The sequence below is a fragment of the Crotalus tigris genome, unplaced genomic scaffold (assembly GCF_016545835.1).
Source record: "Crotalus tigris isolate CLP2741 ecotype Arizona unplaced genomic scaffold, ASM1654583v1 scf7180000019826.329540, whole genome shotgun sequence".
NCBI lineage: Eukaryota > Metazoa > Chordata > Lepidosauria > Squamata > Viperidae > Crotalus > Crotalus tigris.
In genome coordinates, this window is record NW_024097729.1 from 18,629 (window position 1) to 43,595 (window position 24,967).

The 24,967-nt window shown below is 40.2% G+C and overlaps 1 protein-coding gene across 1 annotated transcript; it reads right to left on the minus strand.

Annotated features, from left to right (window-relative positions):
• Positions 1 to 1,580: 1,580 nt before the first annotated feature.
• On the minus strand, positions 1,581 to 24,967 carry LOC120317800 (cytochrome P450 2C5-like). Its single transcript, XM_039364676.1, has 9 exons — positions 24,658 to 24,967; positions 23,982 to 24,144; positions 18,131 to 18,280; positions 16,969 to 17,129; positions 11,673 to 11,843; positions 5,498 to 5,638; positions 2,757 to 2,945; positions 2,017 to 2,158; positions 1,581 to 1,909 (listed from the first exon to the last, which is right to left on the minus strand). The coding sequence occupies exons 1-9, from the start codon at positions 24,829 to 24,831 to the stop codon at positions 1,707 to 1,709; spliced, it is 1,494 nt and encodes a 497-aa protein (XP_039220610.1). The 5' UTR covers positions 24,832 to 24,967; the 3' UTR covers positions 1,581 to 1,706.

Below are 24,967 nucleotides of genomic sequence, written 5' to 3' on the forward strand. Positions count from 1 at the left end.
ATAGATGCAAAAAATGAGTTAAATAGTTCTGTAAACTTAGCAGCTGTGCTTATTTCTACATGCTATTCATCCATTACAATGCATTGTACAAATACAAAGATTTTGTGTCCTTCTAACTAATTCTTAACTGTGCATGTGTCTCCATTTCAAACAAAAAGGTTGAAACTACTTCTCCTTTTGACAAGGAAGCCCTTATTGTTTTTAAGGAGAAAAAGTATAAGATGTCCCCACTCTCCTCCTCCACTTGTTTCCTTCTTCTCTGAATGTATTTGGAATATATTTAAACTTTAATGATTATTAATTTTAAAATGGAAATATTAAATTAATTATATCTAGATTGTCTAGCTCAAAACTCAGCATGTGTTAATTAAACCTTTTTTTTGAAGGGAGGCACTCCTTTGTGAGCAGAAGGATTTAGGGTGATAACTGGCATGTCTCTAGCTAGAGTTGATTGCCCATAACTGCACAGCTGGGGAAGAACCATCTGCCTCCTGTCATAGGCCACAGGTCATACCCTCAGGACCTTTTCTAAATGCACACTGCAGTGGCATCTAGCAACTCACACTATGCAGTTCAGCCAAAGCATGGGAAGGAGTTCTTGCAAAGTTGGAATTTTATGGAACTCTATGGAGTTTTTTTCCAAGTAAGGCCTCAGCTAGATGGCCCACCAAATCCTCAGTGGAAAAACCCAAGCTTCCTCTCACACCCAAAGAGTCCATCAGGCACCTTGGATGGCTGATTTAAAGACCCTGTCTCCCTGTGAGGTGGGGTGACACCTAGCAAACCAGAAAGTATCTAGAGAACGATTTTACTATGGCAATGGAATGAATGTCATGTTCTCCAAAACTAGATATGTCACAACTGCCACAAGACAAAAATTAGTGTACTGGTCCCTGGTATATATTGGGTATAGTGATTTGGGACAAGTCCATGGTTGCCATGATGGCCATAAATTCCTGGACTACATTAGACTCATGGCTACCAGATGTGAAGTTGAAATACCCATGAACCAATAGTCTCAGGGTCTCTATTGTCAACTCAACAACAGATCCAGAAGCTCAAGCAGACATGATGCCAATCAACAGGAAATATACCAGCAGCAACCAGCAGAGTCCAAATTCAAATAAAGGATCTCACATCCAGTTGGCATCACTGGCCTCCAAATCCGCAATATAACTTGCAGATGACAACTGCCAATAGGAGGTTCTTCTTAATTTCCCCATAAAATGTTATCAGAAAAGAGGTAAGAGTAATTATTTTTATTTCCCATAAAAAGTGTTCTCCACAATCATTGTATTTGTATTCCACATCAGTTTCAAGATTGCCTTTAAAAGTAATAACTATTCGGTATGCTTTATTTGAGTATTTATTATCATAGGTCAGCCAATCCAATTCCTAGCCTTAAAAGGAGCAATTTGTGGGATAGAATATGTGCCATGAAGGAAGAAAAGTGGGAAGATGGAAATGGAGGGACAGAAGGGGGGAAGGAAGGAAGGAAGGAAGGAAGGAAGGAAGGAAGGAAGGAAGGAAGGAAGGAAGGAAGGAAGGAAGGAAGGAAGGAAGGGGAAAGAAAGAAAAGGAAAGGGAGAGAGAGAGAAAGAAAAAAGAGAGAGAGAGAAAGAAAGAAAGAAAGAAAGAAAGAAAGAAAGAAAGAAAGAAAGAAAGAAAGAAAGAAGTTGTCACTTTGACTTCTTTCCTTTTCTTAATTATTGAACACAAGTGTCCACTGAATGTTTAACAGCTCGTATAAGGAGGGATTGGTTCTTATTTTGGAAGATCATAAATGCAGACATTATATCCATGTCTTTGGTGTCCCCATCCAGAGAGAAGGTGAAGTTCTGGAGCAAAGTGCTGAAGAACAGGAAGAGCTCCATCCTAACCAGAGCCTCTCCTGGACAGGCCCTCTTCCCTGAAATTGCAAACAAGAAAACAAAGCTTATTCAAAGCTGATTAAAGAATAACATGGATCAGGCAAGCATATGAATTGGTAATACTATCTGTCCCAGAGAACTGTACCTGCTGAGAATGGCATGAAAGCATCTCTTTTCCTGAACTGGTCCTTTTCATTCAAAAAATGATCTGGGTTGAACTTCTCTGGAGTCTCCCAATGGAGAAGATCACGGTGTACTGAGGAGAGGACTGGCACAACAGCCATGTACTAGAAGAAGGAGGTAAAGAAACAGATGACATTAATTGGTGCTACTTCATCCAGAGAATAAAGAGCCTCACTTGTGTCAAATAAAATAGGCCAGCAGGGAGCAATCTGCAAACATTCTGAAATGGAATGAAGGGAGAGAGATTTGGTTTTATTAATTAATTTATTAAATTTGTATACTTCCCATGTCAGTATCCAAAGTGACTCTAGGCAATTCACAATGCCATAAATAATACATATTAATACATACTTATTCAAACTGCCTTGAATATGAAGGATCTTTGACTATATAACAGTGAGTGCTTTTTTTGTAAAAAACAAAAAGGTGGTGGAACTCACACAGGTCATACAACCCACCTTGCCTACCCTACAAGGTTTACCTTTGTAGTTGAAAAAAAACCCTTCAATTTTTAGTGTATCTAAAAGACTAGGATTTTGTTCAAGGCAAGTTAATAATATTAATGTTACCATGCACAAATCCAATGAAAAAAGGTGCCGGAACTCCATTCCTGTGTGTTCTATGACCAAAAAAGCCCTGATAACAATCATCTATTTTTTTTCCTCTGCAGAATATCTTTATCAGTAATTATTATTGCCACACCTTGGGAATGTTGTAACCATGGAATTTTACGTCACAAGTTGTTGCCCGTGGAAGGTTCTCAAAGCTAAAAGTCCAATAACGTTGAACCTCATAGACCACAGCATTTGTGAAAGGCATCTTCAACCTGTCTTCCATGCTTGGAGTGCGATTTGTACCCACTACCTCATCAATCTCTTGTTTCACCTTAGCGGTGAGAAAAACATATTGAGATGAGATTGACAACCTTTTACTGTATTGTACTGAGCACCCTCAGTCAGCTACCACTTGAATAGAAACATGTTTTCCAAAGCACGTTCAGAGGAGACACTTCCAGTCAGGAAAATGGCTCTTCCTCAAAGTCGTTTCTCAGTGGACACCATTTCAATTTTTCTAGTGCAAGAAGACTATGTTACGGTTGAAATTATGAAAGCTGGTGATCACAGTTTACACAAGATACTAGCAAAGCTATACTTGAGTTGCCTCAGAAAAGAAAAAATAACTGATGCATGGAAAAATGCTGAAGTAATTCTTGTACACAGGAAAAAGCCCCAAGATGATTTAAAGAACTTTTGCCTGATAAGCCTTCTTTCACTTATCAACAAGGTTTTCACAAAGATAATAGCAAAAAGAATATTGAGAATGTTAAATGATGCACAGCGAAAGGAGCAGGCAGGGTTCAGAAATGGTTATAGCACAATGGATCACATCCAGGTTGTTCATTAAGTCATTGAAAGGTACAACAAATACACCATGCCTCTGTGCATGGCTTTCATTGACTACAATTTCATTGACTACAACTCAGAATTCCAGCAAGCAATAATTAGGGCATTGCTCAACCAAGGCGTAGATACTTCTTACATAAACATACTACAATCAATATATGAAAAACAATGGCAACAATTTGCCTTAATGATCTTAAAGTGGAAATCAACATAGAACAAGGTGTACAACAAGGCGATACAATATCCCCATTTTTTTCTCAGTCTGCCTTTAAGAAGTATTTTGCAAACTAGACTGGGCAAAAAATAGAATAAAAATCACTGGCGTTTATTTAAATCACTTAAGATTTGCAAATGATATTGTTCTCTTCCTCCAAGATCCAGAAGAACTACAAAGAGACAAATGAGAGCCGCACAAAGCAGGAGAACCGTTTGGCTTAAAAATAAACCTGAAAAACAGCCAGGTTATGTTTAATAAATTCACCAAAGAAAGAAAAATATATATCTGAAGAACTAGATATAATAGACCACTGCATATACCTTGGCCAATGGATGTCAATGGAAGGTGATAAAGGAAATTGATCAACATGTTAAATGTGGTTGGTAGGCATTCAGCAAGCTAAGTATAATTTTCAAGAACAACTTCCCCCTATGCCTGAAGAGAAAAAGTTTTTGATCAGTGTATACTACCTGCTCTAACATATGCCAGTGAAACATGAACACTAACCTCACAATCGATACAAAAGCTACAAATGGCACAAAGAGCCATGGAAAGATACATGCTCGGCATTACAAGACAAGTTAGAAAAACCTGCAAGTGGATTAGAGAACAAACGAAAGTGTATGATATCTTCAAGAAGAGTAAAAGAACTGAAATGGAAATAGGCCGGTCACATGGCAAGAAGAATTGATGGCAGGAGGACCAAGGCAGTCATAGAATGAATCCCACTCGATAAAAAGTGTCCACGAAAGAGATCTAAAACAAGATGGATCAACAACATCAGCAAGTTTTGTGGGCCCAGTTGGCAGGACTGTATGGGTCCTTGACTGTAATAAACTTGAACTTAATCCTGCAGTGGATAGAGAATGGTAAAAATGATGATGAGAATGAATAGTATGTGCCAGCAGAGTACAAACAATTTATTCCCTCAAAAACCTCAAGGTTCATTTCTAAAGAAAGAATGCTTAAGGTTACAGCTGCCAGGTATTGTAGATTAAGATTTATTATATTGTCACTGCTTATAGCAGTATGGTTCAAATGTTAAGGATGATATATCTTGAGTTAAAAGGATGTGGGTTTATACTGATACAAAAATGATTCTTAAGAAAAGCTATACCATATTAAATTAATCATTCATACTAGGACTCCTTAAAGCAAGTACTCAATTAATTAATTGATCTGCCTTAAGGCTGTATGAAGAAAAAGACTGCTGTTTTAAAGCATTCAGTCACATCTTGCCTCTTCATGATCTAATGCAGTGGTCCCCAACTTCTCTGGCTCAATGGACCAACAGCAGTAGTGGCAGCAGGAAGGAGGGTTTGGTTTCAGATGCGCAACTTAACTCCCACGCATGCTTAAATGAAGCCTCAAGAACTCGCCTCCTGCTTGCATGGCCTGATTCCCAACAGTAATGGTCCAAGGACTCAGGATTGGGGACCCATGATCGAGTGGATATTATTTTACTAGAATTGTCTTCATGTAATTTCAAGATCTGATGGAAGCCCAGTTGTTCCAAGGGCATGTTCGTTAAACTGGGAAATAAACAAAACAAAACGTTCTGTAAGAAGATCTTGGCAAACACTTCCCAAAACTTCCCAGGAAAACTGCAGAAATGCAGCTGCAATGAGTTTACTTTACTCAACAGCATCCTTACTTTATTTTTTCCAGGATTATTAGTGGAAGCCCTAAAGCAGGGGTCTCAGCCAGAGTGCTTGGCTGAGGAATTCTGGGAGTTGAAGTCCACAAGTCACAAAAGGGCCATGTTTGAAGAGCCCTGCCCTAAAGAGTTGACACCTTTATATATTTGTGGTTATTTCTGTACCTTGAATATGTGGCAATTTAGCCATTGCTAGGAGGCTGCGTTGCAAAGTTTGGTTTGTGGTTATTGTCCCAGCAGTAAAGAGACCAAGCACAGTAATCACAAGATTTTCAAGAGTGTAGATTCCCTCAGATAAGTTCTGCTCCTGAAAAAAAAAATAGAAAGGGAAACAGAAAGATGAAAATGGGGTTGATTTAAAGTAATTTATGAAACTCTTCATAATGTTTCTTTCAGTTAAAGGAAATTTAATTCTACCAGACTAACTTTAGAATATATAGGATAATTTTTCAATTGTAAAGCATTTATGCAATCACCGTTTGATGCAGAGAGGAAATAATTTGCCTGTCTGATCTACCTATCAAATATTTACCACAAGAAATTACGAGAATTAAAGGTTGTTATTTAGAGCTGGACAAAAGCAACTCTTAAGCTGTATGGTGGGTATTATGTTTTGGGTTTCTTGGCATTGAAGCGACACACAATACCAGTTTCAACCAAGTTCTTCTTTATTCAACTCCAGTTCCACTCAACAAGCAACAGGCTCACAGGCCTTTTATAGTTTCCCAAACAGCCTATCATAATTCTCCCTTTTTTGCGCCTTGCGCCTGCTCACAAGGCTGGCGCCAAACAGTCTAGTCCCGGCAGCTTTTGGAATGCCCGGGACCATTTGCAACACTTCTGGGCCTGCTGAGCTGCCTTAACAGACCCAGGACACAACACACCTCCCCCCCAGATAAAACACACAAGTACACTTGTTCCCCTGGCCAATACACATGGGCAGACAATTATTTTTTTTAAAAAAAAATAATAAAGTTAACTTAAACAATCGTTCTTCAAAATAAAATGAGTGTTTGTGTATTTTACCAAGTGTAGGTTCCCAACACCTCATTATGGACCAGCAAGGTTCCCTTGTGATGACAGAAACCTCACATAGTCTCCCAGATGTTTGGGAGGGGTTTTAGCCCTTTGAGATCTACGTAAAATCAGAGAGAGTGCCTGGCCTGTCAGCTCACCTGCCCTGCTAGGAAGACCAGGACTTCTACTTAAGGGTGCCTGGCCTACCGGCCCATCTGTTGGGCTCGATAGATCAGGACTTTGATGCTCATAAGTTACAGGTGGTCAAGGTGGTCAATGTGCCGGGCTGGCAGGTTCTTCTGGGCTCCATTCAGGTTCCCTTGGAGAGGAGGAAATTCCCAAACCCAGTGGTAGAGTGGAGTTTCCCCCGTCCACCATGGACTGCTCCTGGGAACTTAGTCCCTCAAGCCCGAGACCCATCTCAGACATCACCTGCATCTCAGCAGTGCCCCAATAGTTCCTGTCCCCCATGTACGTGGCCAAGGTGCCAGAGTCAGGACTGCCTCAATGGCAAACTCCTTCACAGAAGAATTCCTGTTTGGCGCTCTTGCGGATGTGCCGGCCACCCCCCAAGATGACTTCCTATTTGGAGTAATTTCTGATGCACAGGACTCCCTGTTCGGAGCAATAGCTGAATCGTGAGGATGCCATCGCTCCTCCACTGGGGAATTCCTAGCAACCTGTGATAATTCCCAGGAACAATAAAGCTGGTTCTCAGGATTTTGACCTGAAGTGTGATCATGTTCCTGGGTCCCAGGGTTTTGACCTGAAATGTGATTATGTTCCTGGGCCCCCTCCCCCTGAGAGCAGAGGCAGGGGCAGAATTGATGGGGGACAACCACCAGAGCAGTTGGTCGATGTGACGCCGAAGGACACAGCCGTCTCCCAAGGTCACTTCATATGATAGTGGCCCCAAGATCTTGCAGATGACAGTGGGGACCCAGAGATGTCCAGGACCATAGTTCCTTGTCCAGACCGGATCGCCCACCTGAAGTCTCCTAGGTGACTGCCGCTGTGACACCTGTGAAGCCACCAGGTCTGGGTGCAATCTGTCCAACTTTGTGATGAGGCAGCGATCCCAGCGGAGTTCAGCTGGGCTCTTCCCATTGGCAGTGCATGGTGTGGTGCAGTGTGCAAGAAGAAAATCAGCTAGCCTGTGATGCCAGCTGCCGTGTATGATGCATTTGAGCACATCCTTGGTGGTGTGCACCATCCTTTCAGCTTGCCCATTGGAGGAAGAGTGGAAAGACACTGACATGGCGTGCCAGATCAAGTTGGACTGAAGGAAAGCCTGGAACTCAATAGAAGTAAATTGAGGACCGTTGTCAGAAGCGAGGACATTCGGAAGGCCGTGGGTAGCGAAGATTCCTCTCAACACCTGGATAGTCCTGGCAGTAGTAGTGGAGGAGACAGATACAATCTCTAGCCACTTGGAATGGCTATCTACCAGGATAAGGAAGAATTGCCCCTGAAAAGGACTAGCATAATCTAAATGTATCCTTGACCAAGGGGTTTGTGTCTCCTCTCACCTGTGTACAGGGGCATGAGGCATTTCAGGCCATGACTGTTGGCACACCTGGCATCCGTGTACCTGGGCCTCGATAGCTTTATCCAGGCCAGGCCACCACAGATGGCTTCTTGCGAGCACTTTCATGCTCACAATGCCTGGATGTCCCTCTTGCAGAGAGGACAAGACTCTAGACCTCAGTGAGGCAGGAATAACTACTCTACTACCCCATAACTGGCACCCATGAAAAGTAGACAGTTCGTGTCTTCTTTGCCAGAAGGCTTGAAATATAGCATCCGGACATGTGTCAGGCCATCCTGACAAAACCCAAGTCAGCACGCATGTCAGTGTGTGATCAGTGGCAGTTTCTGCAGCCACGTCCCTAGAATTGAGGGGAGATTCAGGTAACTCCTGAATAGAGAGAATCTGAATAGCAGGAGCAGGGTCAGCCTCTATTTATTTGAGAGGCAACCTGCTGAGGCCATCAGCATGGCCCATCTCTTTTCCTGTTTTATGAATAAGTGTATAATCATATGCTGACAGGAAAATTGACCATCTCAGCATACGTGGGGAAATGATGTGAGGTGTCTGTTTGTTGGTAGTAAACAACCCCAGCAAAGTTTATGGTCTGTATAGACCATGAAATGGCGACCATATAATTTCTTTATGCTAGCCACTATGGCCAAGGCTTCTCTGTCAATCTGAGCGTAATTCTGCTCTGCAGATGACAGAGTTCTTGAATAATAGACTACAGGGATTTGTGTCCCATCAGCCTTCAGGTGGCTCAGTACTGATCCAACCCAATAAGGAGATGCATCGCATGCGATACATACAGGCAGTTGCTCATTGAAATGCGCTAAAACAGCATTTGAAGAGAGCAAGGCCTTAACCTCACTGAAACTCCTCTCATGGACCTGAGTCCACTGCCATGGAGCCTGCTTGTCTAAGAACCAGTGTAATGGCTCTGCCACTGCAGCCTTATGTGCGAGAAATGTGTGATAAATATTTAAAAGCCCCAAGAAAGCTTGCACCTCACTCTTTGACTGGGGACTTGGGGCCTGCTGAATCATCTGAAACTTGGATTCAGCAGGGTGAATGCCTTGGGCATCAATCCTGAAACCCAAAATATCAGCAGAAGTGACTCCTATTTTGCACTTGTCTTGCTTCAATTTAAGGCCTGCTTTGTGAAAACGAAGCAAAACAGCCCTTAATCTTTCTGTCAGATTTTGAGATGACTCCCCAGCAATGAGGACATCATCAAAATAGTGACAGACCCTAGGAATGACACGAAGTGTGCGTTCCATGACACTTTGAAATATGCCAGGATCTACATTAACCCCAAACTGCAGTCTTTTAACTTTAAAGGTCCCTCTATGGGCCTCTGCAGTTGCCTCATCAACAGGTAGCTGTTGATAAGCCTGTGCCAAATCAAGTTTTGCAAAAAGGCGCCCCCCCTTCAGGGAGGCCAAAATGTGGCTCACCACTGGCACTGGATAAGCATGCTGTTGCAATGCTTTCTTCAGTGTACACTTATAATCTGCACATATGCGGACTTCTCCATTAGCCTTTAAAGGCGTGACAATGGGGGTTTCCCATGGACTGGAGTCCACAGGTTCTAAAATGCCCTGCTGGGGCAGCTTGTCCAGCTCTGAGGGCAAAAGGCACCCTTCTAGGCTTGTTCCTGATGGGCATGATAGTGGGGTCTAAATGCAATGCAACGGGAGGCCCCTTGCAGGATCTAAGCTCTGAGCTAAACACATCAGCAAACTCCTTGCAGACTTCTGCAAGGCCCAATGTTTGCACACTGTGAAGCCCAGTCACCTGGATTCCAAGGGCCTTAAACCAATCAAGTCCAATAAGATTTGTGCATTCACCCCCAACTACCACCACATCAAGAAAACCTTCAAAAGCTTTACGCTGCACTTTGAGTGTAGCCTCCCCCTTCACACTGACTTTGGAGTTCTGGAAGTCAGTGAGGATTAAATTTGATGGCCTGAGTTTGACTCAAAAGCCACTACTACTACAAATCCTGTTGAATGTGTCAAGTGAAATGATGGATAGAGCAGACTCTTTGTCCAACTCCATCAATAAGGGAACCCCCTGTAACTTCATGTCAATGCGAAGTTTTTTCTTAAGGGACTTGTGTGTCCCTGTCCTTAGAATACTCCTGCGCGATGCGTAGAAACCCACCCTGTGTTGTCTGGGGACCCTGGTACCTTTCTGAAGCAATTCTTCCCAAGGTTGGACCTTCTCACAACCCAAACAGACAGAGGCAATGTGGCCTTGCCTACCATATGCCTGGCAAATGGCGGAATGGAACCTGCAATCAGCTTGTGTGTGACGACCTCTGCAACCGAGACACTGAGGAGATGCTGGGGCCTTGATGGGACACCCTTTAAGCCTTCTTTCTGCTAGCTGGTGATGTCTGTCCTCCTGTTCAGAATCCGCTTCAGACCCTTCTCGAGCATCCTCTTGATGGACAGACACGGCTGCTGTAGTGCTTTTGGTGAGTCGCAAGGCCTTCACAGTGCCTCCTGCAGCCTCTTCAGCTGCAACTTCTTGCAAGACATCTTGGAAAGTGACTTCAGCTTTAGCAAATATTTTTTATTGCAGCTCTCTGCTTCTCAGACCACAGACAAAATGTCTCATAAGCGCTCTTCCAGGTCCTTGAACTCACAAGGCCTAGCGGCTTGTCTCAAGGCAGCAATGAATTCAGCAACAGACTCACCAGGCTTCTGGTCCCTCTGCTGAAAAGCGTGCCTCCATGCGATTACAGATAGCTTCAGATGAAAATGATCCTTTAGTATATTTTTAAAGTCTGTGAATGTTACAGACTCAAGCGGTACAGGAGCAACTAGATTTTGAGCCACATCAAAAGTGTCCTGTCCACAGACGCACAGCAGAGTTCCTGCCTTTAAGCTGTCTTCTCGAACTTGGTTGACTCGGGCCACGTAAGAGTTCCAATGCTCCGGGTGCGACACATCGAATTTGGACAGCCACCCAATTTTCAACATCTCTTGCTTCTGTTAGCCTCGCTGCAATTCAGGCTCGGAAGAGGCCGGTTAGCCAAGCCCACCTCCAGCATTTGCGCACTGGTAGGTGAGTGCCAATCTGGGTGCCGACTTCCTCTTCCAGGTCTTTTTTGTAAAGACTAGGTTCCTTACGTTGTCTCCTTCTTTGCAGTGATCCCACCTTCGTTGCCAGTATTATGTTTTGGGGTTCGCAGCATTGAAGCAACACGCAATACCAGTTTCAACCAAGTTCTTCTTTATTCAACTCCAGTTCCACTCAACAAGCAACAGGCTCGCAGGCCTTTTATAATTTCCCAAACAGCCTATCATAATTCTTCCTTTTTCGTGCCTTGCGCCTGCGCACAAGGCTGGCACCAACCAGTCTGGTCCGGGGCAGCTTTTGGAATGCCCGGGACCATTTGCAACACTTCTGGGCCTGCTGAGCTGCCTCAACAGACCCAGGACACAACAGTGGGAAAACAGGATTAGATCTGAGCATAGAAGCTTGAATGTTATATCTGAGAGACTAATTCTAATAGAAATTGCTTCTGCAAGATGAATGATTATCTTTGTATCACCTATTAAGAGTGTAGAAGAGGTGTAAATTAACATGTAAAGCAAATGTCTATACTTATTCATTTTTAATTATGTCGGGGATAGGAGTACATGTTAACAAATAGCAAATTAAAGTAAGGAAGAAGGGGAATAAATATTTTTTTATTCTTTCATACAAGGTGAACTAGTTTCATCTTAGATACATATTGGAAATATTTAAAAAGTTATGTATAGATGGTATCTATGCCTACCTTCTCCATTCTGTGAAGGAAGCAATCTATATAGTCACGCAGGTTCTGGGGATCCAATGTCTTCTTGTGCAATTCCACTTTCTCACGGATATAATCATAGAGTTTTTCTGTCTCAGACTCGATATGCCGTCCAAAAAAGTATTCCATTGTTTTTGGAAAAGTATTGTACACCTGTTGCAGAGTTGATGTTAAACATTATATGTTTTTAGACCATAATGGTGAAGGCTTAATGCCCCAAATATTCAGAGAGTAGCTTTTAGTCTGATATTGTTAATTATCAAACCTCAGCTAGGTGCCAAGACAAAGAAGACAAGTTTGGCAAGAATCTCAGTAAGCTATCTTTAATTTTAGTGTTGAGTAAATGCAGCATGTTGGGAACAATGCATGGTAGGAATTTTTATTTATAATAAGTTGGTTAAAAAGGAATCTCTTTGAAAAGCCTTTCCCCCAGATCTTTCCTCACCTAGGCTGAGTTCTCTGCAGGATATATTCTGTCAAGCCTCACCCCAGCTATCCCATGAGGGGATAATGATGAAAATGGTGATAATTCTTGAAGCAGGGAGGAAAGAGAGACATAAGAATAGGGGAAATGTCTAAAAATACCAATAAGAAGAGAGGCACCTGTGCATAATTTGATATGATGATTATCAAATTATATATAGTTAAATATGTAGCATTGTACTTTTAAAAAATATTATAATAATATGTTGTTCGTCCATCCATTTTGATGAAGACCTTGACATCTTGTGGGTTATGGGCCATCAACGATGTGTCCATAGGTGGCTAATAAGACCGATGTTAGGACGGAATGTTCTGCCACATACTGAACAAAGAAATATAGACACTGTTAATTCAGCATTTGCAGCTCTGGCTTTGAGGAGTGCTTGCTTTTCTTGTGGCAAGATTGTCCTTCTGTGTTCATATGTCTGGCAACCCTGGTACACCAAGGTGCGCCATGTCGGTCGATCATGCACCAGAAGTTCCCAAGAGATGGTGTTAATATCCAGGGACTTAAGAGAAGCTTTTAACGTGTCTTTGTATCGCTTCTTTTGTCCCCCGCATGATCGCTTTCCTTGAGACAGCTCACCATAGAAGAGCTGTTTAGGGATGCGATGATCTGGCATCTTTACAACATGGCCCGCCCAGCGCATCTGGGCTTTCATCAACAGAGTGTAAACTGATGATAGACCTGCTCTGGAGAGGACATCTGTGTCTGGTATCTTATCCTGCCACCGGATCCTCAGAATTCTATGAAGGCAAGTCATGTGGAAGTAGTTCAGTTGCCTAACATACCTCCAGGTCTCACTAGCATACAATAGGGCAGTTAGCACTGCTGCCTGGTAAACTTTAAGCTTGCAAGACTTATTCCACGGCGGTCCCACATGTTAATCCATGTGGGACTTGGCAATTCTACAGTTGACCTCAATGTCAATTGTCACTGCACGGGAGAGGGTACTACCAAGATACGTAAATTGGTCCACTGCTTGCAGCTTTTGTCCCTTTACTGTGATGGTAGGCTCTTGATATTGGGTTTTTGGAGCTGGCTGGTACATCACTTCAGTTTTCTTCGTGTTGATGAAGAGGCCAAAGTTGTCACAAGCGGCTGCGAATTTGTCCATGCTGGCTTGCATTTCCTGCTCTGATCCTGCATTAAGGGCACAGTCATCAGCAAAGAGGAGATCTCGTAGCACAGTCTCCTTTACCTTGGTAACAGCCTGAAGTCTTTGCAGGTTGAACAGTTTCCCATCAGTTCTGTACCTCAGATTAACTCCCACTGAGCTGTTCTGAAAGGCGTCTGACAGCATGGCTGAGAACATCATGCTGAACAGGGTTGGTGCCAGCACGCAGCCTTGCTTAACGACATTAGTAACAGGGAAGGCCTCTGAGGCTCCACGGTTACTCAGAACACGAGCTGCCATGGCATCATGGAACTGTCATACCATCAGAATAAACCTGTCAGGGCACCCAAACTTCGACATAATGCGCCATAGTCCTTCATGACTAACTGTGTCAAAAGCCTTGGTGAGATCCACGAAGGTGGTGTATAGTTCACGATTCTGCTCCTGACATTTCTCCTGGAGCTGTCAAGCTGCAAATATCATGTCCACTGTGCCACGCTCTTTGTGGAAACCACACTGTGTCTCAGGTAGTATACCCTGTTCCAGATGGTCAATCAGGCAATTTAGCAACACTCGTGCAAAGATCTTGCCTGCAACAGAGAGAAGTGATATTCCCCTATAATTATCGCAGACTTGTCGATTTCCTTTCCTGTTGTAGAGGTGCACAATGGATGCATCTTTCAGTTCCTGAGGAATGGAACCTTGTTTCCAGAAAGAGCAAAACAACTGGGTAAGTTTTTTTAACAAGCACAGCACCGCCAGCCTTATAGACTTCCGCTGGGATTGCATCAGATCCTGGCACCTTACCACTGGAACATTGATTGATGGTCTGTGAGGTTTCAGCCTCTGATGGTAGGGCATCCAGGCTATAGTTCATATCTACCTGGGGTATCCTGTCAATCGCCTCATTATTGATGGTGGATGGGCAGTTCAGCACAGAGTGGAAATGCTCATCCCAACGCTGTAAAATCAGGGTCTTCTCAGTGATAAGAGTTGCACCACTCGAATCCAGTAAAGGAGAGCTTCCTAAGAGCTGAGGTCCATACAGGGATCTAAGGGCTTCATAGAATCGTTTGGCATTGTTTCTATCAGCAAACATCTGGATTTCATCTGCTTTGGCACTCAGCCAGGAGTCCTGCATCTTGCGGAGCTTGCTCTGTACAATCCTGCGAGTGTTTATAAAAGCATTTTTCTTTGCAGTTGACAACGGGTCGTTCTGATGAGTGCGGTAGAGATGGTGTTTTTTGGCAAGCAAGGCCTTAATCTCTTCATCATTTTCATCAAACCAGTCCTGCTGCTTCCTATATGAGGGTCCAAGAACCTTAAGTGCAGAAGAGTGCAAGATGTCCCGGAAACATTCCTAGTCCTTCTCACCATTTTCCTGTATTTGAAGCTCCAGGAATTGATTGTCAAGATCTTTTACTAATGAAGCTACTACGTCAGGGTTTTCCAGTGTACTGACGTTGATCTTTTTCATCACAACTCTGTTTCCCTGTGGACGATTCTTTGGCTTGATGTGAATATTTAACTTGGAAATGATGAGTCTATGGTCAGTCCAACAGTCAGCACTTGGCATAGCCTTAGTTACTCTGACATCTTGCATGTCTTTCCTCCGCACAATGACATAATCAATGAGATGCCATGTCTGGAGTGTGGATGCATCCAGGAAGTCTTTTTACGAGTGGGTAGGTGAAAGATGGTATTAGTAATGACCAGATCATGAGCAGCACATGTCTTCAATAGCAACAGGCCATTGCTATTACACGTGCCAATTCCATTTTTACTAATAACACCATCCCAGGTACAGTGATCGGACCCCACTCTCGCGTTGAAATCACCAAGTAAAATCAGCCTATTGATGCGCTTCACAGATAAAAGTAGGGCATCAAGATCTTCATAAAACTTGTCCTTTACTTCATCTGGATTTGTCATTGTGGGGGCGTAGGCACTGATCAGTGTGGCTTGTTTTCCACTTAGTAATGGGAGATGCAGTCTCATGAGTCGATCATTCACACCCTTAGGAAGACTGGCAAGTTGGCAAACAAGATGGTTCTTAACTGCTAAGCCAACTCCAGACTCACGACGTTGGTCACTGCTATGCCCACACCAAAAGAATGTGTAGCCGCCTCCTGTTTCTGTGAGCTGATCTTCATTGGCTAGACGAGTTTCACACAGGGCCGCAATGTCAAATCTTGTAAGCTCTCTGGCTACCAGAGCTGTTCTTCTTTCTGGGCGATCTGCTAATGGATTGTCTTGAAGTGTAAGTACATTCCGTGTACCAATAATAAGTGGTAACACCTTGTGTTTCATCTTAAATTTTGTATTTCAACCACATGAGATGGGATCCCCTCCAACCGCGGTAGGTTGGACAGGGTTTGAAAGAAGCAACAATGTTTAGGACACATTTTCTAGCCCCTTCCTCATACTATGGAGGTGAGCAGTGTGATCCTAAAGAGGGCTGCTCAGTCGCTCAGATAGATACCGAATCCAGCTGTTGCTTCATCAGCAAGAAGTGACCATTAGACCTGAGCCGCCTGTGTGCAGGTCCACATCCACAGCTCCCAGTGATTCCATACCTGCTGCTTCTTCGTTCGCCTATCGCCACAGGACTTTGAGATTTATCATAGTTAGGGAAAGTCAATATGTCAAGACTTGCACGTGGATTGATTTGAGTGAGGGAGAGGTGCGCATAGTCAGCCTCACTCTCTCTTCCAAGATTCCATCTTATTCCAATGGCAGGACAAAAGTCGAGACAATTGGAGATGAGCTGGCTGCAGTGGTTGACCAGGGCATCTTTCGTGTCTTGCCGTGCTCTCAGCATACCACGTCACTTGCAGAAACTGCCTTCATGACCGTTGGTTCTATTTTAATAGATCTCATCCGCTCACTCCACCAGAGTCTGTCTTCACATGCTTGGGATAGACAAATCCCTTGCTTACCGAGTGTCAAAGACACAACAGCTACTCTCAGCCTGGTTTGGCCAGCCTGTCGAAACTGTTGCCCGGGATGTGGCCACTGCACATATTACAGCTACTAGGAGTCACAGGTGAGAGCTGAATGTCAGGTGGGGACCAAAGGTGTACGAGCTGCCCTAAAAGACAGACATGCCCTACACCAGAGGTACTACCCCTCCCTGAACACCCCATATACCCAATACACATAATAATATACCTTTCAGTTTGATCACAATATTGATATTCCCCTTATATCACAAACCTAATAGCTTGGGGGATAATGCTATTGTTAGAACAACATGGAAATATGTTTGAGAACTAAAGTTAACTTTTCAGTCAAGGGATGAAAAAATTAAGTGAAACATTACAATTAGGAAGAATCAGCCCCTCCAGTGAAATTCCATGTTTGGCCCTCCCTGACTAGTTAAGAAATAGGCAAGTCCTAGAAATAAGCAGGTCAGGGCCCACAGCAGTTATGAGAGAATGAAATGATCCCGTGGGAAATAAGCCCAGCCAGGAAAGAAGGTTTGCTGAGAACCAATTTATATTTTGATGGCTCAGTCTTGCTGGATGTCTGGATTTGACTTCTCCTGCTTATCTACAGTAATCTCTACATCTACAGTAATCTCCACATCCCTTATTTGGATATTCGAACACACAGAGAGGCCCACTAGTAAAAATGAATGTTTATAGCAGGAAGAGAATCAGAGAGGAAAAACATACCTGTCCTAGGAAACTAGTCAGAAATCTTATTTGAGACTCCATAATCTGCTGGTTCTCTATGAAGGTTTGATCTTTGTAATCAAATCGATTGCCAAAGACGACTGCACAAATCACATTAGAAACAGCACTTGCCAAATTTCTTCTTGGGTCAAAAGGCTGCCCTGCAACAAAGGCCACAGACATTTATGAGAGGGATCAAAGAATGGGGATCTTCCCTTCCACAATTCTCACCACAGAACTTCAACAAAAAAAGTGGTTTGGGTCAAAGAAGTTATTCAGAGATTTTATTGGTATTTTTTTAATAAATAATATTAAATAGAAGAACCTAGATGTAATTAAATGAAAACATAAACCTTATAACCACTAGAGTTTTTTTTTGAAAACTTTCTTGCTGTCTTCTGTCAAGAATTGTTTTCTCACTCCTTTCTCTGCCCTTTTCTGCTCATGGTGGGCTTTTTCCTCCCTGTCCCTTCCCTTAGAAGTTGCTACTTCCGGTTTTCACTCTCCTGACTGTCTCTCCCTCCACCTTCTAATTTCTTTCTTCTTTCTTTTTTAAAAATAATCCTATTATTTCATTTCTTTCCCCTTCTGATTCCAGAGATTTGTCCATTCATGATTATATTCAAAAGAGGCACAAATCTTTAGATGAATACTATTTATGACAATATGTTTTCCTTTCTAGTTTTGGATTACCTATGTCATTCATCCATAACTTCTTTTTCTGGCTCTTGAATTTGCCTGATATATAATCATGTTCAAATGAATTGTTTAAACAGTTTTTTGCCTTCTTTTCGCAGATTTAACTTAGCACTTTATTCCCTCAGCACTGTCTCCTTCTATCTCATTCACATTTTTTTCCTATTTTTTTAAATCTTCCAGAAAAGACTTGTCCAAAGAACATAATTTGTAATATTGTAAACTTAAGCTCTCTACAAGAATCTGAACTACTAATGGTCAAAGGAAATTATATACACATACCTATCTAAGTTTTTCTTTATTTTGTGCACTTAAGTACAGATGATTTGAGTTTCAGTTTAGAATCTAGTTTTCCTGTAACTTCACATAATACAACAAACCCTTTCTAGTTTCATATTTTAAAAGATAATAGTCTTCCTGATATGATTCTTGTGTGGGAGAACAGCTCTCAGTTTCTTTAGAGGACCTTTTGTGGCAGCCATTTCCTCCACCAGACAAAGGGCTTCCTCCTGCACCCTCTCAGACATTCTTTTCTTCCCCATCCCAAAATCTCGCAAGGTGGACAGTGTGAACCGTCGCAGCTCCCTCCATTTCTTCTCATCATTTGTAGGTACTCCTGAAACAAAAGACACCAAAAGTATCATGATGTTGGTCAATTCTAGCTTTTGTGGAAGAGCATGTTTCGATATAATATTTCAGGCACTTTTCTTTTTCAAATCTTTGTTTCAATCATAGTTGAAAGAGGCTACCCCACTGCAATAAATTATGCATCAGAGAATTGTCCTTCCTCACATTTAAAGTAAACAAGGCATGATGTTTGAAATACCAATGAAGCAAAGTTCACAGTTGCCATCTTTCCATTCCTTTTTTTAAAACAAATTTTATTGGTTTTTTAAGTTCTTAAAGCAACATATTCTGGATACACCATGGTGCTGGGGTAATCAAACATTTTAAAACAAGACATATATACATAATATGTCAAATATTCCCTCTCTTTTTCCCTCAAATAGCATAGTATATTTAGAATATCCAGTTCTAGCTTAAATTTATTCAACTTGAACCTGTTTTTAAGCTTCATCAATTTCTACCATAATCAAATTAACTTTAAATAAAAACATTTTCAATTCAAATATCCCTTCCACATATGTTCTATTTTCTTAATTTTATCAAAATCTTATTTGTTTCTTCTTCCATTAATCTCCCTTATATAGAGTAAAATATTAATCTATCCTATACCTATCAAATCTATCAATTGATCTATCTCTTCAAGCTAAAAAAATATCATACCTTAAATCATGTCATTCCATTAAACAAAATTCAAGTCCAGTTAATTATTATGACTAATAACGTCCATATCATCAGAAAATCATGTCATCTTATTAAATTTCAATTAACTATTAGTTCACTTCAAATCTGAAACATCTCTTCAATTTTCGTCATTCCATTACATCATAATTTTCATAGAAATAAACCTAACATTCTAAAAGGAACATTCCTAGTATTCTAAATTGTCCTTAATCCCTTATATAGAAAGATATCTCATTTTTAAACAAAAATATTAATCTATCCTAGACACATCTAAATATATGTATTTATCAAACTATTCTCTAGATATCTAATCCTTCACTTAATCAATCTCTTTAAGTTAACAAATTAATATCAAACCTTAAATCATTTCAATATTTAATTAACATTCAATTAATTATTGATTCACTCCAACTCTAAGACATCTTTTTACTTCAAACTCAAAATCTCAGTCCTTATATCAGTCCATAGTTCTAGGTTGCCTTTAATCCAATTTAAGAAATTTTAAATTTCATTTTTCAATCTTATTCTAGCTTTCCTCTTTTGCCAGGTAGGTTTCCATAACAGGGCTTCCCTTCCAGATAATAGGTCTCTTTTTGTTGCTAGTAGTGTCACTTGATTCGATACAGACCATCTTGATCTCTGATTTAATCCTCTGCTTCTCTTGCCCATAAAGCCTCGTTGCTTCAGAAGTCCAAAGTTCAGTCTTTGCTTTTTCTGGTCTTGCCTGTAGGGCAAAATAAGATTCTCCTTATCTTCAGTTAAAACCTCTTTTTGTATAATCTGTTTTGTAGAGTAGTCAAGTGTAATCTGGGAGTCAGTTTTAAGTTTTAAAGTAGAGATTCTGGCTCTTAGTTCTGTAGTAGCCTCTTTTATTGTAGTACATATTTCTTCTTTAGTCTCATAGATCTTTTCCAATATAAGTTTACAGTTTAAATGTGATTGAGGCTTCTCCATTTTAGCAATAGTTGAAGAAGAATCCTTTTCCTTTTTAGTGAAGGTTACAATTGAATAGTTGAACATTATCCACCCCCACAGATCACACAGCTAGCTCAAATTATCGTTTTTCTTGAAAAACAGTTTGAAGGCCAAAGCTCTCTCATCTCCAAATAAACAACAATCTAGTATTAAATTTTGACCAGTAGGTGTCCTCAGTGAGCTAAAAAGTCTTCTTCACATGCCATTTTTTTCCTTTTTTCTATCTTTTAAAGGGAGAATAGAAAAAGAAATACTCTGCCGATATAATACCGCTCCAAAAAGCACAAAAAACAGTTTTTTCTACAGCACAATGTAAGTAGAAGTAGAATATAGTCTTTAAATGAATATTTATTTATTTTTTCTGTCCTATTTGTAAAATGCGTTTGTTCCCACGATTACTAAAGCCGCTTTCTCCAGACGGGGAAATAATAGAACAAACAGCAAAAACAGCAGGGGTATGGGGAGGAACAAAAGGGGTCTCACTCAGATCATCCGCCATGGGTCTTTAAAGCTTAGATGATGATGTGACTTTCAGCTGGTGCAGCAGGGTGATTGGCAGGCTGATCTTTGCTCTGTTGGCCCTAAGGAGAAGCTGAAGACTTGGGGGAAGCTGCCGCCTTCCCCTATCTACCAGCTGGTCTCCTCCTTGGTGGTCCAGGGCAACTTTCGACCCCCTAGGGGGTCTACCGGCAAAGGAAACTCAGGACGGCCTGGAGAGAAGTTTCCAGGCGTGACCGGTGTCACTGCATTCCAGAACCGGAAGTCCCATCTTTCCATTCTTGACTGCTGTCATATTAAGAGAAGAATGAATGAGGCTATCAAAACCATGTCATAACCTTCTGTGGTGTGTTATAGATAGAAAGAAATCCCTACATAAGACATGGAACTCTACACTGAGATGCCGTTTTCAGTAAGCAGAAGAAAATTGGAGTCATTTTGAGTTGTGGATTTTATTTTATTATTATTATTTGCTGTAGAGGCTTTATTGACAAAAATAAGTCACTTCCAATTACGTATGTACTAGCTTGCTTGATTGTGTGCTAACAAGTTACTTTCAACTCTTAGCTACCTTTAGATTTCCTCCAACACAATCTATCTCTAACCTAATTCTTCAGGATTTGTAAGGGTACATTTGTCATCATTTTAACTGAGTTCATTGACGTTGCAGATGGCCCTCCTCTTCCTTTTATCTTTCTCACCATTACAGCCTCCTCTACAGAGCTAGACTTTTGAATCATATATCCAAAGAATGATAATTTCAGTCTAGTCATTTATGCTTTGAGTGAAAACTCTGAGCTGATTTGCTCAATGAGCTATTTGTTTCTTATTCTTGGATGTCCATAATATTCTCAGAGATTTTGTCCAACATCAAAACCATATTCTTTAGGCTTCCGGTTTCGGCTGGAAGATCTGCTCTTTCTCCTCCATTCAGTTTTGCATCGCTGGGGGGCCCTGAAAAGGGCTGAAAATTGCCCCAGAGAGGCGACCAGCAAGGAGGGGCTTTTGCTGGATCACAGAAGAGCAGCAAATTTCCTGAAGATCTGGCATTTCCTCCAAACTGGCGGACAAAAGGACCGGCCATAGAAATATGGCTCATCCCTAGGCTGCTAACAGCCAAAGTCACATTAACATCTGGCAACTTCAAAGCAGCATGGAAAGGATTGGGTGAGATCTGCCTCTCTTACATCCTCATTACTTAATTACCTGCATAAGCTGCTAAAGTACTTTTCCCCCTGTGATGAGGGAAGGGGGATTTTAGCCCTCCCTCCAGAAACAGCGGCTATCAACCATTTGGGAGTCTAAAATGTTGGGGAAAATACTGGAATTGGAATTCTATTTTTTAAAACTGATGGATTATAAGACTTGTAACTTTATGTTCTCTATTTTTTCTTCTTCTCTGATTTTTACTCTAACTATTATTGAAGATTTGGGTTCTTTTTCTCCCCCTTACAATAGAGGAGGGAAAGAAAACTGAAAAGATCTAACTAACTCTGAGATGACATTTGCTGGCTAAATTTGAGACTGTAACTGGCTATTCTTTAAGAAAGACTTGATTGCCTTAAAAACAGATTAGATACAAAGTAACCTTGAAGCACCATCTGCAAGAAACTCAGCTCAGCTTTTTACTTGGTGGACTTTCTGATTGTAAGTTTTTTGTTTAGTTTAATATATGACAATGGAAGAAGAACAGGAATGGATTTCTCCCACAGAGGAGGTACAGGAACAAATTCTTTATATGTTAAAAGCAATTATCCAAACTCTCCGTATGCAAGCTCAAACTATGACTTCAACTAAAGAATCATCTATACAGAATTCTATAGAGAAGGGGAAATGACCAAATGTTATGACAGAAGACTTAGATACACAACAAATACAAACTGTGGAAAACATGGGAAGGAAACTGATAATAGAGAACAAGGAAAGGACTTTTCTTATAAACCAGAAGGAATTTGAAGACAAAAAAGAAAAACAGATGAAAGACAAGATAAATACTTTGGGACAACTGCATCGAACTGGAAAAATAAAGAGACGACCTGTCAAACCAGCTATCCCTCTTAAGAAAACAGCAACTGAATGCTTTTATCAATATCAAACAATAGTTACAACAATACAAGGAGATCTTTTTGATGATTTAAAAGCGAAGATATGAAAGATGATTTGGCAGAGGAAAAAAGCTAGAATTAGGGATTAGGGTTTTGATCTATATATGAGATCTAAAATAGAATATATTTAAATGGATAGAATATGTATTTTGAATATAAGATATTGTAATGATTTGAGATAAAAAATTTGGTTTTATAAAATCTAGAGATATAAATATCGAAATAAGAATATTATATTGTCTTATTAGTTTGTTAAGATATATGATAGATTTTAAATATAAGATCTGTATTTTAAATATTAGATCATATGAGGAATTGTGATAAAGGAATCGTGTTTAATTAAAATTTGAAAAAAAGATAAATATTAAATGTTAAATTAAAATATTAAGGGAAAATCAATTATCAGGTTACTGATTTGCTAAAAGTTTGAATGTTTATAGATAACTAAGACTTGAATTTAAGATATTGTCATGAGTTGAGACACAGGTTAAATAAAACTTAGAAGTGTAAATACTAATAATTAAATTCATATATTAGCTTGTGGTATAAATGCTGATGGTTTATTTATTTATTTATTTTTCTCTTTTTCTGGAAAGGAAGAAAGGAAAGAAGTAGAAAAAAGGAAAAGAAAAGAAAAATTATTAGCCCCAAATATGAGATAGGAGACTGAGAAACTGGGATTATTTAAAATCTGGAAATGATAAAGATTAAATGTTAAATTTAAATATTAATGCAAAATTAAAGTTAAGAAAAACTTATTAAGTTATTGTCTAAAAGATGGAATGTCAAATTAATTAAGATATGTATAGATTGAAGATTATTAATGAATATTAGAAAGTTATTTTTTGTTTGATTGATAGAATAAGAACTGCATTGATCTGAATATGATAGTAGATCTTATGGGGGAAAGAGAGGGAATTTGTTGTTGTAATACTTTGAGATTTGTACTGATGATATTTAAATGTAATGGAATTACGATGCTCAACCACCACACTACTTTTCAAATATGTAAATGCAATATTGGGAAATTAATAAAAAACTTGGATATATGTAAAAAACCCATATTCTTTCAATATTCTTTCTCTCCAGTTTAATCAAAGTCCAAATTGCCAAAGTATCCTATTTGAAAAACATTTTGTCTGCCTTCCCAAAGGACCAGTTTAGAGGTGAGATTACTTTTTTTTTTTTTTTTTTTTGCATGTAAGGAACAACCAGAACAGATTTCAGAAGTGATCAGTGCAAGCGAAATGGTGAAAAAAAAGGTGTTTCTCCCTCTTCAAAAAGCATGACCAGATCAACCTCTTTACAAAATTTCATTTCAAGTGAAACTTTCATAACTATAAATAATATTAAGAGCATTAAAATAATTTAAAATTACTTATAGAAAATTAAAAAGAGCAATAACGAATAAGGAAATAAAAGAGAATGAACCTTTATTTTGGAACACTCGTGTGCGAAAGGGCATATTAGTTCGCCCACCAAATTCTTCTGCTTGATTTATCAAAGCATCTTTTACCACCTCATATCCACAAAGAGCAACCATTGGTTTTGATCCAATCCAGACAGTAAATATAGGTCCATACTTCTTTGTAAGCTAAAGGTAAAATTAGATGAAAACCATAACTGGTAATTAAACGATAAAGCATTTTTTGGTGAAATTATTCTAAAGCATGCTTGAAATATTTCTTAAATTCATCACAGAGAGATCATGTTGAATCTAAGCTTTAATCATTCTTAGTATCTACATGGTACATTAATTTGATTGGATAAATTGCATGTACTGTATCTCCTAGCTGGTGAGATGATGGAAATGAGATAATCACAATTTTGACTGTATAATACATTTCTGCAAGTAATCTGTACTGCAAAATATATGATAGCAAGTTTTGCTTGTAACCACATATTTTAATGAACTTTGTAACCTCCATTGTGTGTTTTTATCAGACTGTAATTAGGTGACTTTAAATTAAAATTCCTACTAAAGATGCACAAAAGCCCCTAATAAAATTGGACTCTTATAGAAGAAAATCAAACTTCTTAAACTAGGGAAATGTGCATATATCTTTCAAAATAATCACCTGAAAAAGCAAAGAAGTACAATAGTTACCTTTCTATAGGATTTATTTAGAGGTAGTACATCTTGCTGAAAGAGGTTCCCCAGAATAGACCATGGAGTAGGTCCAGGGGGCAGCTGCCCTTTTTTCTTGTACATTTGGAAAGATGAGAAAAGGGTGAAAAGTATACAGAGAAGAAGCAGAACTCCTGCCCATGTCAGCTCCATCCTCCCCTCAGTTGTTTTCCTCTTCAAAAATCCAAAAAGCTGTTTAAAGGAGACAAGGTTGAAAGAAGGAGACCAACTGAATCCCCAATCACATCTAAATTCTTCACTTCCTCTAACCTTTACAAACCTCTTGTTT

What these genes read in the sequence shown, in the direction of transcription:
- LOC120317800 (XM_039364676.1), bottom strand. Translation starts at nt 24,831, where the DNA reads ATGGAGCTGACATGGGCAGGAGTTCTGCTTCTTCTCTGTATACTTTTC. An exon ending in TGACTAGTTTCCTAGGACAG is followed by an intron (nt 11,844 to 16,968) that starts GTATGTTTTTCC and finishes ACTCTGCAACAG; the next exon opens with GTGTACAATACTTTTCCAAA. An exon ending in ATGGTTACAACATTCCCAAG is followed by an intron (nt 2,159 to 2,756) that starts GTGTGGCAATAA and finishes TCCTTCTTCTAG; the next exon opens with TACATGGCTGTTGTGCCAGT.